General features: G+C 37.9%; 1 protein-coding gene across 1 annotated transcript in view; it reads left to right on the top strand.

Moving 5' to 3' along the window:
- Positions 1 to 351: 351 nt before the first annotated feature.
- The window catches only part of PSMD12 (proteasome 26S subunit, non-ATPase 12), a 31,017-nt gene continuing 16,919 nt past the window's right edge, over positions 352 to 14,449 (top strand). The window contains exons 1-3 of the mRNA XM_069076610.1: positions 352 to 604; positions 10,330 to 10,389; positions 10,478 to 10,606. Coding sequence (XP_068932711.1) covers positions 497 to 604; positions 10,330 to 10,389; positions 10,478 to 10,606 — 297 coding nt within the window. The 5' untranslated portion in view covers positions 352 to 496. The remainder of the gene's footprint in view (positions 605 to 10,329; positions 10,390 to 10,477; positions 10,607 to 14,449) is intronic.

Here is a 14,449-nt window from a genome sequence, read left to right as displayed (position 1 = left end):
GAGAGAGAGAGAGAGAGAGAGAGAGAGAGAATTATGTATGTAAAGAGCTTTGTAAACCTTAAAAAGCTTTGTAGCTATTATGTTATTATTGTTGTTATCCGTTGGCCCTTCTTTTGTCACGCAGAAGGCACAAGAAGGATGATGTCTAAAGATAGTTGGACCGCTTGATTTAGGTTAAGATCAGTGCAGTTGAGAAGAAAACACAGGACAGTCCTGAGAAAGAGGACAATATGAACTGAAGCCAGCATCCCCGGGCGGGGTCCCGCACTTTCTCGGGAGCTTGCCCGGCCCCTTTCTGGTGTCCGCCGCAGCGCCTGTTTAAGCGGAGGGGTCCTTCGGGGGGGCCTTCGTCGGGGCGCCCGTCTCCACGCCTGTACGAATACCTTACGTGAGTAGCTGTGGAGAGGCGGCCGAGCCTGTTTGGGGCCACTGGAGCGGCGGCGGCGGCGGCGGCGATTTCGGTATCCGAGGAAGCTCTCAGACTCGGGCAGCGACCATGGCGGACGGCGGAGCAGAACGGGCAGATGGGCGCATCGTGAAGATGGAGGTGGACTACAGCGCCACTGTGGACCAGCGCCTGCCCGAGTGCGAGAGTATGGCCAAGGTGAGCGGGGGAAGCCGGACTAGCATTTGGCGGACGGCAAGGGCTGAGTCACGGCGCCGTGCTTGGCCTAGGCCCCAGGCCTCCCAACAGGCCAGGAAACCCGGTATGGGCATAGCAGGAGGTAGAGGAAAGACCATTCCTCACCTAACTCCACCTCCCTACCCCTCTCGGGGAGTACGCCGGTATGTACACACGCCTCCCCCCTTCCTCCTCCCCAGTTTGGATCAGCCCTGTAGGTTGCTGGTGTTTGTTTTGTGCATGTAATGTGGAGAGGCCCCTTCCGCATCCAGGCCCTTCAGGAGGATTCTTTGCTCTTCCTGGGGTATAGAGTCACCCATTCAAGGGGGTTTGAAGTCATCCAGTTCAGCTGCTTGTCACTGAAAAGGTGTTGTGACTGAACACTTCCCGGACCTGTCTTTAAGAACTTTGAGGGAACGATCCCTCCAAATCACCCCATTAGCCCACATCACCATTTACCAAGCCCTTTTCTATACTGCTTACTCCAAGGTGACTATTTAAAAACTGGAAAGGAGAAAAGGACACGAGCAATGAAAAGACAATTTAACTGCCACAGGTAGAATGCTGGGACCTACAGGTACTTAACGGCTGTCAAAAAGAATATGTAGGTTGTAACAGATGCTATAGACCAATAACCTCTGGGTTTCTCTTACAGTTCTTAGATTCTATAACATAAATGTTATCATATGTGTTTTTCATCACATATATAAATATTTGTAAGTATAGTTTTTTAAGTTTCAAGTAGTGTGATTTCACTTCTGTGTGGCACTTCCTGGGTTGCTTGGGGCACTGAGGGGTTAAATAACTTGCTCATAGTCACACAGGTACCATGTATACCCTAGCAAGCTTTGAACCCAGGTTCTCCTGACTCCCAAGACTGGCTCTCCATACTTTATTACTTCCTGACTTAGTTCTTAGCACTCATTATTACCTCTTCCTCTACCCTTACTTCAGTGCTCTCCCACTTTATAACTCCTGACTTTAGCATGTTCTCTCTGAAATATCAACTGGTCATTCCTCTTATGGTTTGTAAATTGCCAGCTTCCCACTATCTTTCCCTCCCCCATCCCTATTTACAGTCAGTATCTGCTGGGTTAAATCCACATTCTCCCCTTGTTCTACAGTTTACAAACATCCATTTATCCAAGATTGCTTATTTTCACATTCTTTTCCTCTTATACTGTTGGAAATTTGACTCTCCCCAAAAGACACCGTATCCTTGACTACTCTGTCATACTGGTTATTCCTTCTTTCAAAACCTCCCAAATCAGTAAGTCAAGAGGGAACAGTAGGCATATTTTTCACTCCCCACATTCTCTTTGAGAATGTCACTTTGTCACCATCACTCAGAAACCTCCATCCCTCTTTATCAGTCTCTCACTTTGCCAGATCCCAACTTTGTGTTCCTCCCACCATTTTCCTTATCAGTTTTGACTCTTGCTGTCAAATATTCTTGGAGAAAATTACCTGATCAAGTCAATTCACTACATATTTATAGAAATACATTGATTTCTGCTTAGCCTTTACTGCTGCACAGAAATCCTTGTATTCTTTTCTGATTGACATTTTCCATGGTGATTATTCTAACCCCCCTGACCTTCTATACCACCCCTCTCCCTTCTCATTCTACAGAGGATCTCACTTTCTGATTTCCTAAGAAAATAGGTTTCCATTGAAAGCTTGCTCTTCTCTGCTACTCCATATTTCAAAACCTCTTATTACCATGCCATATCCTCTCCTCTTTGCTTCAGAATGATAAAAAGTGTCCCTTGTCGTTGCCAATTCTAACCTTTCAAATCTTTGTCCTTTTCCCTTTGGTGTCTGCCAAGAGCTTACCCCTAGTATCATTCCCTTTCTTTTATCTCCAGTCTTTTCTTACCTGCTGTCCACCTGTAACAGTAACAATAATAGCTAAACATGGCCAGATTATCCCTGTCCTTAAAAAAAGTTTTATTTGACCCTGGCATTGCCTCAAACTATTCCCCTATATGTCTCTCTTCTCTTTCACAGCCAGACTTCTAGAAAGGGAAAAGGAGAAAGGAATAAATATTCATGTGACAGGCATTGTTTTAACTGCTTTACAAATATTGTAATATCTCATTTAATCCTCACAACAACCATGGGAGGTATGTGCCATTATCCCCATTTTACAGATGAGGGAACTGAGGCAGATAGAAATTAAGTGACTTTGTTAGGGTCATGCAGCTAGTTAGAGTCTGAAACTGTCTTGAACTCAGGTCTTTGAGATTTCAGGCCCAGCACTCCAATACATCACCTAGCTTCCTCAGAAAGTTGTCTATACTCATTGCCTACCTTTCAAAATCTTCCATTCCCTTCTGAATCCCTTGCAATCTGTATTAAACCTCACCCACCCCCAATTTTTTTAATTACCAGCCATTTCTTGACTATTAAATTCAATGGTCTTTTCTAAATTCTTATACTTCTTGACCTTTCTGTAGCTTTTAACACTGTTGACCTTGTCTTCTAAGATGCTGTTCTCTCTCAGTTCTCGTTTTACTGAACTAGATCATCATTGTCTGTCTCTCTATTCCTCCCCCCCCAAAAAAAACCCACACACAAAACAAAACGCTTAAGTGTGACCATCCCCTAAGACTCTATCCTAGACCCTCTATTTTTTCTACACTCTCTACACTCTCCTGGTGATCCATCTTTTCCTTCCTGTGAATTCATTTATCTTTATCCCAGTGACTCCCCAAACTATATATCCAGCCCTTCTTTTTCTGTAAACTTCAGTCTTCATCACAACCTGCTTCTTACGGGCATTTTTAACTCACCATAAACAGAATTTATTATCCCTTCCTGTCCAAACCCACTTCCCTTTTTCGGTCAAAGCTATTACTCTTCTTTAAGGTACTCCAGATTTGCAACTGTAGTCATACTCACCTCTATACTTCATCTCCCCATCCAATTGCCTGCTAAGTCTTGTTGATCATACCTCCACAACATCTCTCACATCTCTTCCATTCTCCCTAATGTAAGGCTCTCATCATCTTTTGCCTGGGATATGGCAATGGACTTCTAACAATCTCCTCACCTCAAGTCTTTACCGTCTCCTATCCACACAGCTGCCAAAGTGATGTTCCTGAAGTTCAGATCTCTCCATGTTCCTCTCCTGCTCAAAAACTTGTAGTGACTTCCTCTTCTCTCTAGATTCAAATATAAGGGCGGCTAGATGGCGCAGTAAATAGAGCACCAGCCCTGAAATCAGGAGGACCTGAGTTCAAATCCTGCTTCAGACACTTGATACTTATTAGCTGTGTGACCTTGGACAAGTCACTTAACCCCAATTGCCCTGCCTTCCCCCTTCCAAAAAGCAAAAAAAAAAAAAATATAGAATCAAATACAAACTTCTCTTTGTTCATCCAACCCTTTCAGACTAATAGCTCATTACTCCCCTCTATGAACTCTGTGTTCCAGGCAACCTAACTTGCTTATTGTTCCCCAAACAAACAACATTCCATCCAATTTTCAGCTTTTGTACAGTTTGCCTCCCAGTGCCTAGAATAAATATTCTTGCTCATCATCTTAAGTCTTTTCCTGATTCCTCTCCTGCATTGTTAGTGCTTTTCTTTCTACCCATATTACTTTATTTTTATGTATGTACTGTCTGTGTATATGTTGTTTCTTCGGTAAGTTACAAGCTCTTTGAAGAGGGACTGTTTAATTTTTGTCTTTGTATTTCCAGTACCCTGCATAGTGCCTGTAACATAGTTGGTCATCAGTCAGTTATTAAATATAAATAAATTGAATTAAATGGCACTATTGTTCTTTCAGTCATCAGAATTAACAATCTTGGAGTTATCCTTGACTCATACTAATACATATTAGTCCCTATATCCAACCAGTTGCCAAGTTTTGTTGATTCTGCTAGCACAATTCATTGTCCTCTTCTCTTTACCCACAAAACTTCTTTCCTGGAGAGAAATTTCCATTAGGTTTCCTTGTCTCTTTCCGTGGCTATTCCTTCCTCTTCTGTATGACATGTTAAGTCAGTATTCTTAAGACACAAGACTGACCATATATCACTCTTCTACTCAAAACTCTTGAATAGGCTTTTATTGCTTCTAAAAAGGATTCTAAGCCTGTGATGTGACATTATTTTAAAAATATTTTTATCTCACTTAACCCCAATTGCCCTCCAAAAAAAAAAAAGCAAAAAATATTTTTATCACTATTTTAATATAACTGGTTTCCTTTGTAATCTGTGTATTTTACTTTGCACATTGAAAAACATTATTGAGAAAAGGATCCATAGGCTTTACTAGACTGCCCAAAAAACTACTCTAAAATCTTACTCCTTCCAGCCTTTTTAGTCTTACTTCATATTTTATTCCCTTCCACACACTCTAGTCAGACTGGCCTTTTCCACTTCCCTACATAAAACATTCCATTGCCTACCTCTTTTCCTTTAAACAAATGGCTTCCATGTCTGGAATACACTCCTATTTAAATAGTTCCAAATCCACCTGATCATACTATTTTCCAAGAAAGCCTTTAATCAGAAGCTTTTGTTGAAATCTACCTATTTTTACATTTTCCTAATTTATCCCTTTAAAACTCTTGTCAAAAAGGAAACAAGGCTAGCTTCACATGAATCTATTCTTGATGCATACTGGTTCATTGTGAGTATTACTTATTTCTCTAGATTTTCACTACCCAAGCCCACTTTAAAAAAGTTTAAATTTTGGCCAAAGTCTATATAACATCTTCATTTGAAATAGCATGGGTTTTTTTTGGAATGGTGGGAAATGAAATGTAAGTTTTTATGGATTCTGCAGTCTTTTAGTAATCATTTCAAATGGATATTTTATGACCTTTTGTAAGTCAACCACACTATTTTTCAGTACTTTGTCCAATAAAAATCAATTTTGTTTCCAGACTCTAGATAAGGTATTTTATTAATTGAATGCAAAAAATTCCTGATTACTCAAAAAAGTTTTTTTTGCTTTTTGGAGGGGGGAAGGCAAAGCAGTTGGGGGGGTCACATGTCTAGTAAGTGTTAAGTATCTGAGGCTAGATTTGAACTCAGGTCCTTCTGACTCCAGGGCTGGCGCTCTATTTATTGCGCCACCTAGCAGCCCAAAATAATTTTTTTTAATGACCATCAATAGCCCCACAAAATGTAGTATTAATGTTGTTTTAGATTTTACAAAACTCACTTACCCATATATGATTCAATTTAGGCCTGACTTCTTCTTGTTCCTATATGCGGTCCCTATAGTTTTATTACTGTGTTCTTTGTTCTGTCCTACATAATTTCCATAATCAGAACACATGAAACAAAGTATATTTATTTTCATATATAACCTGATGTTAAGGAAATTTTCAAGTGAAAAAAATTTTTAAATAGGTATCATTCATTTGGCATAAAATGAGCCTAGTAAAAGAGTTACATTTTCCGTGTTTCCAGTATCTTTCTGTAAGCTTTGGTTTAAATTTGGCATTTCTCAGAAACTTTGTAAATTCGTTTTAAAATTGGTATACTTGTACTTTTGATTTCTTAAAAAGTTGCTACAAATTAGAAAACTTGAGACCAGTTTTCCTAATTAATATAGATGCAGAAAACTTGAAAAAGATATTAGCAAATAAATTACACTATCTAAGAGGTGACTATACTGTGACTATATTGTAATTGTATTAGGAATGAAAGGTTAGTTTACTATTAGGAAAACTATAAACATAATAGACAATATTAGTAATAAGAACAATCTTTAAAACCATGATTGTATCAATAGATGCAAATAAGGCTCTTGACAATGTGCAGCATTATTTTATGTTAAAAATATTAAAAACATAGAAATAAAGGGACTGTTCCTTAATATGGATGATATCTATCTAAAACAAAAAGCTAGCATTACCTATAATGGATAAACACTAAAGGTCTTTCTTATGAGAGAGTAAAACAAGTCACTGTTATTAATTAATGCAGTTCCCTAAATGATAGCTTTAGACATAAAACAAGAAAAAGAAATTGAGCGACTAGGCACAGGCAAAGAAAAAACAAATTATTGCTTTTTGCAAATGATATGATATACTTTGAGAACCCTAGGTGTTCAGGTGAAAATTAATAGAAATAGTAACTTCAGTAACGTGAGAGGTACAAAGTAAATCCACAGAAATCAGCCTTTCGTTATGTGTTGCCAATAAAACCCAGCAAAAAGAGACAGAAAAAGAAATTCCATTCAGAACAAATACAGAATGTAGAAAATATATGGTAATCTACCCACAAGCACAGGAGTTTACATGAATATAACTACAAAGCTAGAAGGCACAGGATAGATCACCAGGAGGAAGAATTGAGTTCAAATATTGGCAACTGGGGGTGCAATGGATAGAGATCCAGGCCTGGAGTCGGGAAGACTCATTTTTCTGAGTTCAAATGTAGCCTCGGACATTAGCTTTGTGACGCTGGTCAGGTCACTTAGCCTTGTTTTCCTCAGTTTCCTCATCTGTAAAATGAATTGGGAAAGGAAATAGCAAACTACTCTAGTATCTTTGCCAAGAAAATCCAAAATGGGGTCACAAAGAGTTGGGTATGACTGAAACAACTGAACAACAGCTACAAAATACTTTTTTTTTTTTGCCTTTTTGAGGGCAGTTGGGGTTAAGTAACTTGCCCAAGGTTACATGGCTAGTTTTTTTGTGTGGGTGTTAAGTGTCTGAGGCCAGTACTGAACTTGGGTCCTCCTGACTCCAGGGCTGGCGCTTTACTCACTGCGCCACCTAGCCGCCCTGTACTTTTTAACAAAAGACCAAGAATCTCAACGATGATAGTGAAAAGAAAGTGGGAAGGAAGGAGACTTAGATCCACCAGATCAAATGAATTAATAATCATAAAAAGTGCTTTGCATAGTAGCTGATACATTATAGGTGTTATATAAATGTTTATTCCTTTTTGTTCCCCATTTCTTTCTGCTTCAAATTATACTGCCAAGTGTTATTCATTAGAACTATTTGATTTATAAATATAAAAGCTGATGAGTGCAATGGATTAGGTGTACAAGATTTCAGAAACAGTTGAACATAGCAGAGTAGTCCAAGAGCTCCAGCTATTGAGGTAAGGACGCACACTATTCAACAAAAACTACTGGACAGCAGTCTGGTAGAAATTATTTTTAGATCAACTTCTTACACCATGTAAATGAATATGTAACTTAGATTTAAACGAATTAGGGAACCAGAAAAGGAGATAACTTTAACAACTATACCTAGGGGGAAAGTTCTTTACAGTAAAGGATAAGATTACAAAAGTTTTTGCAGAAATTAAATCAATGTAGTTTGAAGTGAAAGTTAAGTAAGAAAAAATTCTTTGTAGCAATTGCCTCTGATAAAGGTCTCATCAAAGATATATAGGAAATTAAATATATAAAAATAAGAGTCATTCCTCAGTTGAAAAATGGTCAAGGGATATGAATGGGCATCAGTTACACATGCAAAACATTTCTATATTAGCCATGTTGCAAAAAAAGCAAGAAAAAGTGAGAAAATTATACATGTTTGCTCTTAGAGTTCATCAGTTCTCTCTCTAGAGATGAATAGCATTTTTTTTTTAACCAATAATCCTTTGGAATTGTCTTGGATCATTGTGTTGATCAGAGTAGTTAAGTCTTTCACAATTGATTATCATAATAGTATTACTATGTACAATGATTCATTGTATTCACTTCACTTTTCATCAGTTCTTATAGGTCTTTCCCTGTTTTTCTGAATCCGTCCCCCTTGTCAATTCTTATAGCACAATAGTATTCCATCATATGCCACAGTTTATTCAGCCATTCCCTAACCGATGGGCATCTCTTCAATTTCCAGTTCTTTGCCACCACAAAAAGAGCTGCTACAAATTTTTTTGTACTTATATGCCCTTTCGCTTTTTATTTGATCTCTTTTGGATAGAGACCTACTAGTAGTTATTGCTAGGTTAGTATTTTTAGGACATGTTTTCATATGACTAGATAATTTTGATTTCTTCTGAAAGCTTCCTGAACAGGCTTTTTTTTTTTTGGAGGGGGGAAGGTAGGGCAATTGGGTTTAAGTGACTTGCCCAAGGTCACATGACTAGTTTTTATGTTGTGTCTGAGGCCAGATTTGAATTCAGGTCCTTCTGACTCCAGGGCAGGTGCTCTATTCACTGTGCCACCTAGCTGCCCCAAACAGACATTTCTTAAAAGAAGAAATGGGAGGTCCCAGTCCACAGATGAAAAAAATGCTCCAAATCAGTAATAAGAGAAATGTGCAAATTAAAATAACTCTGAAGTTCCACTTCATACTCATCAGATTGACAAAAAGGGAAAGTAACAACTGTTGAAGGAGCTTTCAGTCCAGTCATTCTGGAAAATAATATAGAACTATACCCCAAAAGTATAGTTATGCATTAATTTAAGTATATATAAACTTTGACCCAACTAACCACTGTTAGGCCTATACCTCAAAGAAAGGGGGAAAGATTGCAGCGTATTGATCAATTGTGCCGATTTTTTTTCCCTCTTTTTCTTTACTTTTTAAAAAAACTAGAATATTCAATGGCTGTCAAGGTGGAGGTCTGGGAGGGATATTGTGAAAACTATGATGATGTAAAAATCGGCAGACAGCAATAAAAACTTTTTTAAAAAGAAAAGACATATACGTGCAAAAATATTTATATTAATGTGTGTTGGTAGCTAAAAACTGGGGATTCTCATAAATTGAGGGGTGGCTAAACAAGTTGTAGTGTATATAAATGGAATATCACTGCACCATATAGACAGGTTCAGAGAATCTTGGAAAGGTATATATGAACTCATGCAGAGTGAGTAAGCAGAGCCAGGGGAAGAACTTAAGAAATAATATAGCTTTGTAAGGGAAAATAACTATAAGAGACCTAAGAACTCTGATCAATACAATGATAAATGATCATTTAAAAACTGATGATTAATCATGTTTGCCAATACATGGCAAAGAGTTTGACAGATGTAATAAACCAGGGGTGCAGAATGAAATTCACACACACACACATTTAGATACAGCCAATGTGCAGGTTTGTTCTACTTTGTTCCAAGTGATGGTTTTTACTTGACAGGGAGTAGAGGGAGAGCACTTCCTCATCACTGAGAGAGGAGTAGTGATAGTAATACCATAAAAAAGAAGAAAAGGGCATCAGAAAGTGAATCATTATAGAAATATGTAAGGAATTTCAGATGGGGACATAAGCAAGGAGGGTACTGTTGGAACTAACATGTTAATTTTGAAATACACATTTCAAAAACAAGGTGTATGCAATAGAAATTCAGTTTCATATGAAGTTCTTTTTCTCTTCTTTGTATATACAGTGTTCATATTTGACAAGCCATAATAATAAAAAGAAAAGTTTTTAGTCTTCAATACAAATTTGAAGTGTCCACATCACAAATAAGTTCAATCTTGAAATATTGAGGATAAAACTTATTATGGAAATGATAATTTCTTCAGTGGGCCATTTAAAAAATTATGGATAGGCTAGGTAGTGCACTGAATAGAGCACTGACCCTGGAGTCAGGAGGACCTGAGTTCAAATCCGGCTTCAGACTTATTGGCCGTGACCTTGGGCAAGTCACAACCCCAATTGCCCTGCCTTCCCCTCTCCAAAAAAAATTATGAATAGAGGTATCTACTCTTAGTCTGCCTAAAATAATTTTATACAATTTTTTTGCTCTTAATTTTTGTTGCCTTAGGAAGGAAGACTTCAAGAAGTAATTGAAACACTTCTGTCTTTGGAAAAACAAACTCGTACTGTGAGTAGATTGCAACAGAAATCATAATTTATCATTGGTTTTACTTAAGGTTTTTATATTCACAAAAAAATTATTTCCATTTCTACAGGCTTCTGATATGGTGTCTACATCTCGAATTTTGGTTGCAGTAGTGAAAATGTGCTATGAAGCTAAAGAATGGGATTTCCTTAATGAAAATATTATCCTTTTGTCAAAAAGGAGGAGCCAGTTAAAACAGGTAATTTTGTGTTTCCTTTAAAAAAAACAGCATGTATAGAGAGATTTGATCTTTGTAGAGAGATCATTTGCCTTAACCTATTTGTAAGTATAATATTTTAATAGTTGCTTTAGTTACTATTCATGATTTTCTCGAAAATGAAGTAGTTTGTGAATACCCAATTCTCTGTTCAGAAACTTTCAGTAGCTGCTCCTTGATTGTTTGCTCTAATTTGACAAATATCTAGCTTCATTGACATGGTTATTCCCTTGAGTAGTATATCTCAACGTATTTACTCTTTGTCCTTGTAACTTTTATCTGTGTTCTATTACATGGGTTCCAATGGGGCACACCTATGAACTAGTTGATTTATCTTTCCTCATTCTACTGTGTGATCAGTACATCTCTTCTGGTTCTACATCTTGTAAGATGATGTGATTTATTTAGATGCATAGTTCTCTCTTGGTAATATATTGCATTGAATCTATGTACAATGCCATTTGTATAACTCACAACTTTAATTTTTCAAAGATGGGTATTCATTGATTCCCAGAAATACAGAATCACCAAAGGTATACTGGTGTTAAAAAAAGTTAAGTCATTAGTTTTAGGAACTGGCTTGAGTAATCAAAAATACCATACAGGTTAGTTAATGCAATTCCGCCCACTTTCTCCTCTTTATTTCTAGACTTAGTTCATTGTCCATTTACATCTTCCTCTCCTCTCTAGTCTTGACTCTGACACTTACTAACTGGGCGAGTCAATTAACCCCTATTTGTCTCAGTTTCTCATCTGTAAAATAGGGAAACACTGGAGAAACAAATGGCAAACCACTCCAGTATCTTTGCCAAGAAAACCCCACATACAGAGTCCATGGAGCTGGTTACCTACAATAACAGGGTGTTGAGCCTATATAAAAGGTGGGAGGCATGATTCTCTGGGAGTCAAGAAGATTTGGTTGTAGGCACAGGTTTGCCACTGGGTGGCTATGTGATCTTGGGAAAGTCATGTAAGCTCACTGTATCACTTAAATAAAAATGAAAGGGATAGGCTAGGTGATCTAGGGGCTTACACTCTATGATTCCAAAATTAAGAGATACATTGATATATTTCCAGGTCTAGTGGTCTAGTGAGTCTAGTCTAGGTCTAGTTGAGCTACTGCCCACTAATATTCTGAGTAGGGGTTGGACATAGATGACCCCTAGCATCCTTTGTGACTCTGTAACCAATACTGGTTTTCTCAGAGTAACATCAATAATTATAAATAGTTGAGATGACCATTTTATTTACCTGGGTTGTATGGATTATTAATAAGAAACAGCATGGTTGTAGTGCCAATGCAATATTTACAATGCTCACAATCACTATAAATATACCTGCATGGTACGTTTGCAAAATATGACAGATTCTCCATACAGAAGACAGAACCAAAACATTTATTCAGACACCAGAAATTCAAATCCCAAAACCAGTAAGCCGATTCCATCATAGTAGCAAAGAAGTTGATAAGCCACAACAGCACAGAGAGCCGTACCATCCTTTAGCCTTTCCATAAACCAATATTTTTACTCACAAGCCTGACTCCCTGGGATGTGTGCTTTCCAACTTCCAATCTAGCTAGCTCTGACTCCCAGCTTCCTGTAGGCTCTGCTTCATCCTTCAGCAAACTCCTCCCACTGCAGGCTCTATGTGACTGCATTTAGCCTATTAAGGGACAGAGTATATTTTCAAAACAAGGAAGGTCTTCAGATTCCTGTTACCTTTACAATGGTCTAGTGCCTGAACCTAGGAGCCCAAGTGGCCTGAACCACAGTAATTGGAGAGTGTTCATCAAAATGAATAAAAATATAAAACCACACGGATAATGTTAATTTGAGGTTTTGTAAGTCAATATTTAGACTGAAGAGATGTTTCTTTTTTTAATATATTTTTACTTATTAAAATATTTCCTAATTATGTTTAAAAACATTTAACATTCAGTTTTTTACATTTTGAGTTCCAAATTCTTTCCTCCCTCCTTGAGAAGGCAAGCAATTTGATATCACTTATACATGTGAAATCATGCAAAAATATTTCTATATTATCTATGTTGCAAAGGAAAACAGAAAAAATAAAACAAGAAAAATAAAGTTTAAAAAAGTATACTTCAGTCTGCATTCAGATTTCATTATTTCACTCTGGAGGTAGAAAGCAGTCTTTCATCATGGATCCTTTAGAATTATCTTGGCTTATTGTCTTAATCAGAGTAGCTACATCTTTTACAGTTGTTCATTATTACAATGTTGTGTTACTGTGTACAATATTTTCCTGGTTCTGCTTACTTCACTTTGTATCAATTCATATATATTTTCCCAGGTTTTTTTCTGAAACCATCCTGCTTATCATTTACTTATTTATTGCTTTTTGGAGGGGGGGATGTAGGGCAGTTGGGGTTAAGTGACTTGCCCAAGGTCACATGGCTAGTAAGTGTTAAGTGTCTGAGGCTGGATATGAACTGAGGTCCTCGTGACTCCAGGGCTGGTGCTCTATTCACTGCGTCACCTAGCTGCCCCTCTGCTTATCATCTCTTACAGAACGGTAGTATTCTGTCACAATCATATACCACAACTTTTTCAGACATTCCCTAATTGACGATCATTCCTTTGATTCCAAATTCTTTGCCACCATAAATAGAGCTTCTATAAATACTTTTGTACAAATAGATGCTTTTCCCTTTTTGTTTGATCTCTTTGGGATACAGACATAGTAGTGGTATTGCTGGATCAAAGGCACAGTTTTATAGCTCTTTGGGTATAGTTCCAAATTGTTTCCCAGAAGGGTTGGACCAATTCATAGCTATACCAACAGTATACCAGTGTCCTTATTTTTCTACATTCCCTCCAGTATTTGTCATTTTCCTTTTCTTTCATGTTAACTAATTTGATAGTTGTGCAGTGGTATATCAGAGTTTTTAAAATTTGCATTTCTCTAATCAGTAGTGGTTTAGAGCATTTTTTATGTGACTATTGATAGCTTTGGGTTTTTGTTTTCTTCCCAAAAACTGCCTGTTTATCCTTTGACAGTTTATCAGCTGGGAAATGACTCTTATTTTTTAAGATAAATTTGGCTCAGTTCCCTATATACTTGAGAAATGAGGCCTTTTATCAGAGAAACTTGATGCAAGAATTTTTTCCCCAGTTTCCTATTTTCCTCCTAATTTTGGCTGTATTAGTTTTGTTTTTTGTGATAATTGATTTTAATGTTTGCTCTACAGAGACAGCTAATTCAGAAATCCCTCCCACATTAGTAACCTCATTTCCTGTCTATTAAGACAGTTTTTGTGATTGATTGTTGCCATATTCAGCACCCACTGATAACTCTTCCTTTTTTTTTTCTGCTTTTTGGAGGGCAGTGGTGGCAGTGGGGCATTGTATGAGAGATGTTATGAACATACAATCAACAGGACTTTCAACTATTTAATATGGGGGAGAGGGAATGAAGACTAGAGGATGACACTTAGGTTGTGAGCCTGGCTGACTGGGGTAGTGTTACTCTTGGCAGAAGTATTAAAATTAGAAAGAATGAAGTGAGGGGCGGCCAGGTAGCACAGCGAGTAAGAGCACAGGCTCCAGTGTCGGGATGACCTGGGGATTGAATCCCCGGCTGAGACACTTAACACCCATGCAGAAACACCTGGCCATGTAACCTTGAGCAAGTTACTTAACCCCAATTGCTTAGGGGCGGCCAGGTGGCTCAGCGAGTAAGAGCACCAGCTCCAGTGTCGGGATGACCTAGGGATCAAATCCGGGCTCAGATACTTAGCACCACACCCAGAAATAACTGGCTGTGTAACCTTGAGCAAGTTACTTAACCCCAATTGCTTTT

This window comes from Petaurus breviceps, unplaced genomic scaffold (assembly GCF_028583685.1).
Source record: "Petaurus breviceps papuanus isolate PSGF00001 unplaced genomic scaffold, PetGlider_PUasm1.0 90925, whole genome shotgun sequence".
In the NCBI taxonomy this organism is placed as follows: Eukaryota; Metazoa; Chordata; class Mammalia; order Diprotodontia; family Petauridae; genus Petaurus; species Petaurus breviceps.
Note: the sequence above shows the minus strand (reverse complement) of the source record. Positions and strands in the feature narration are given on the sequence as shown.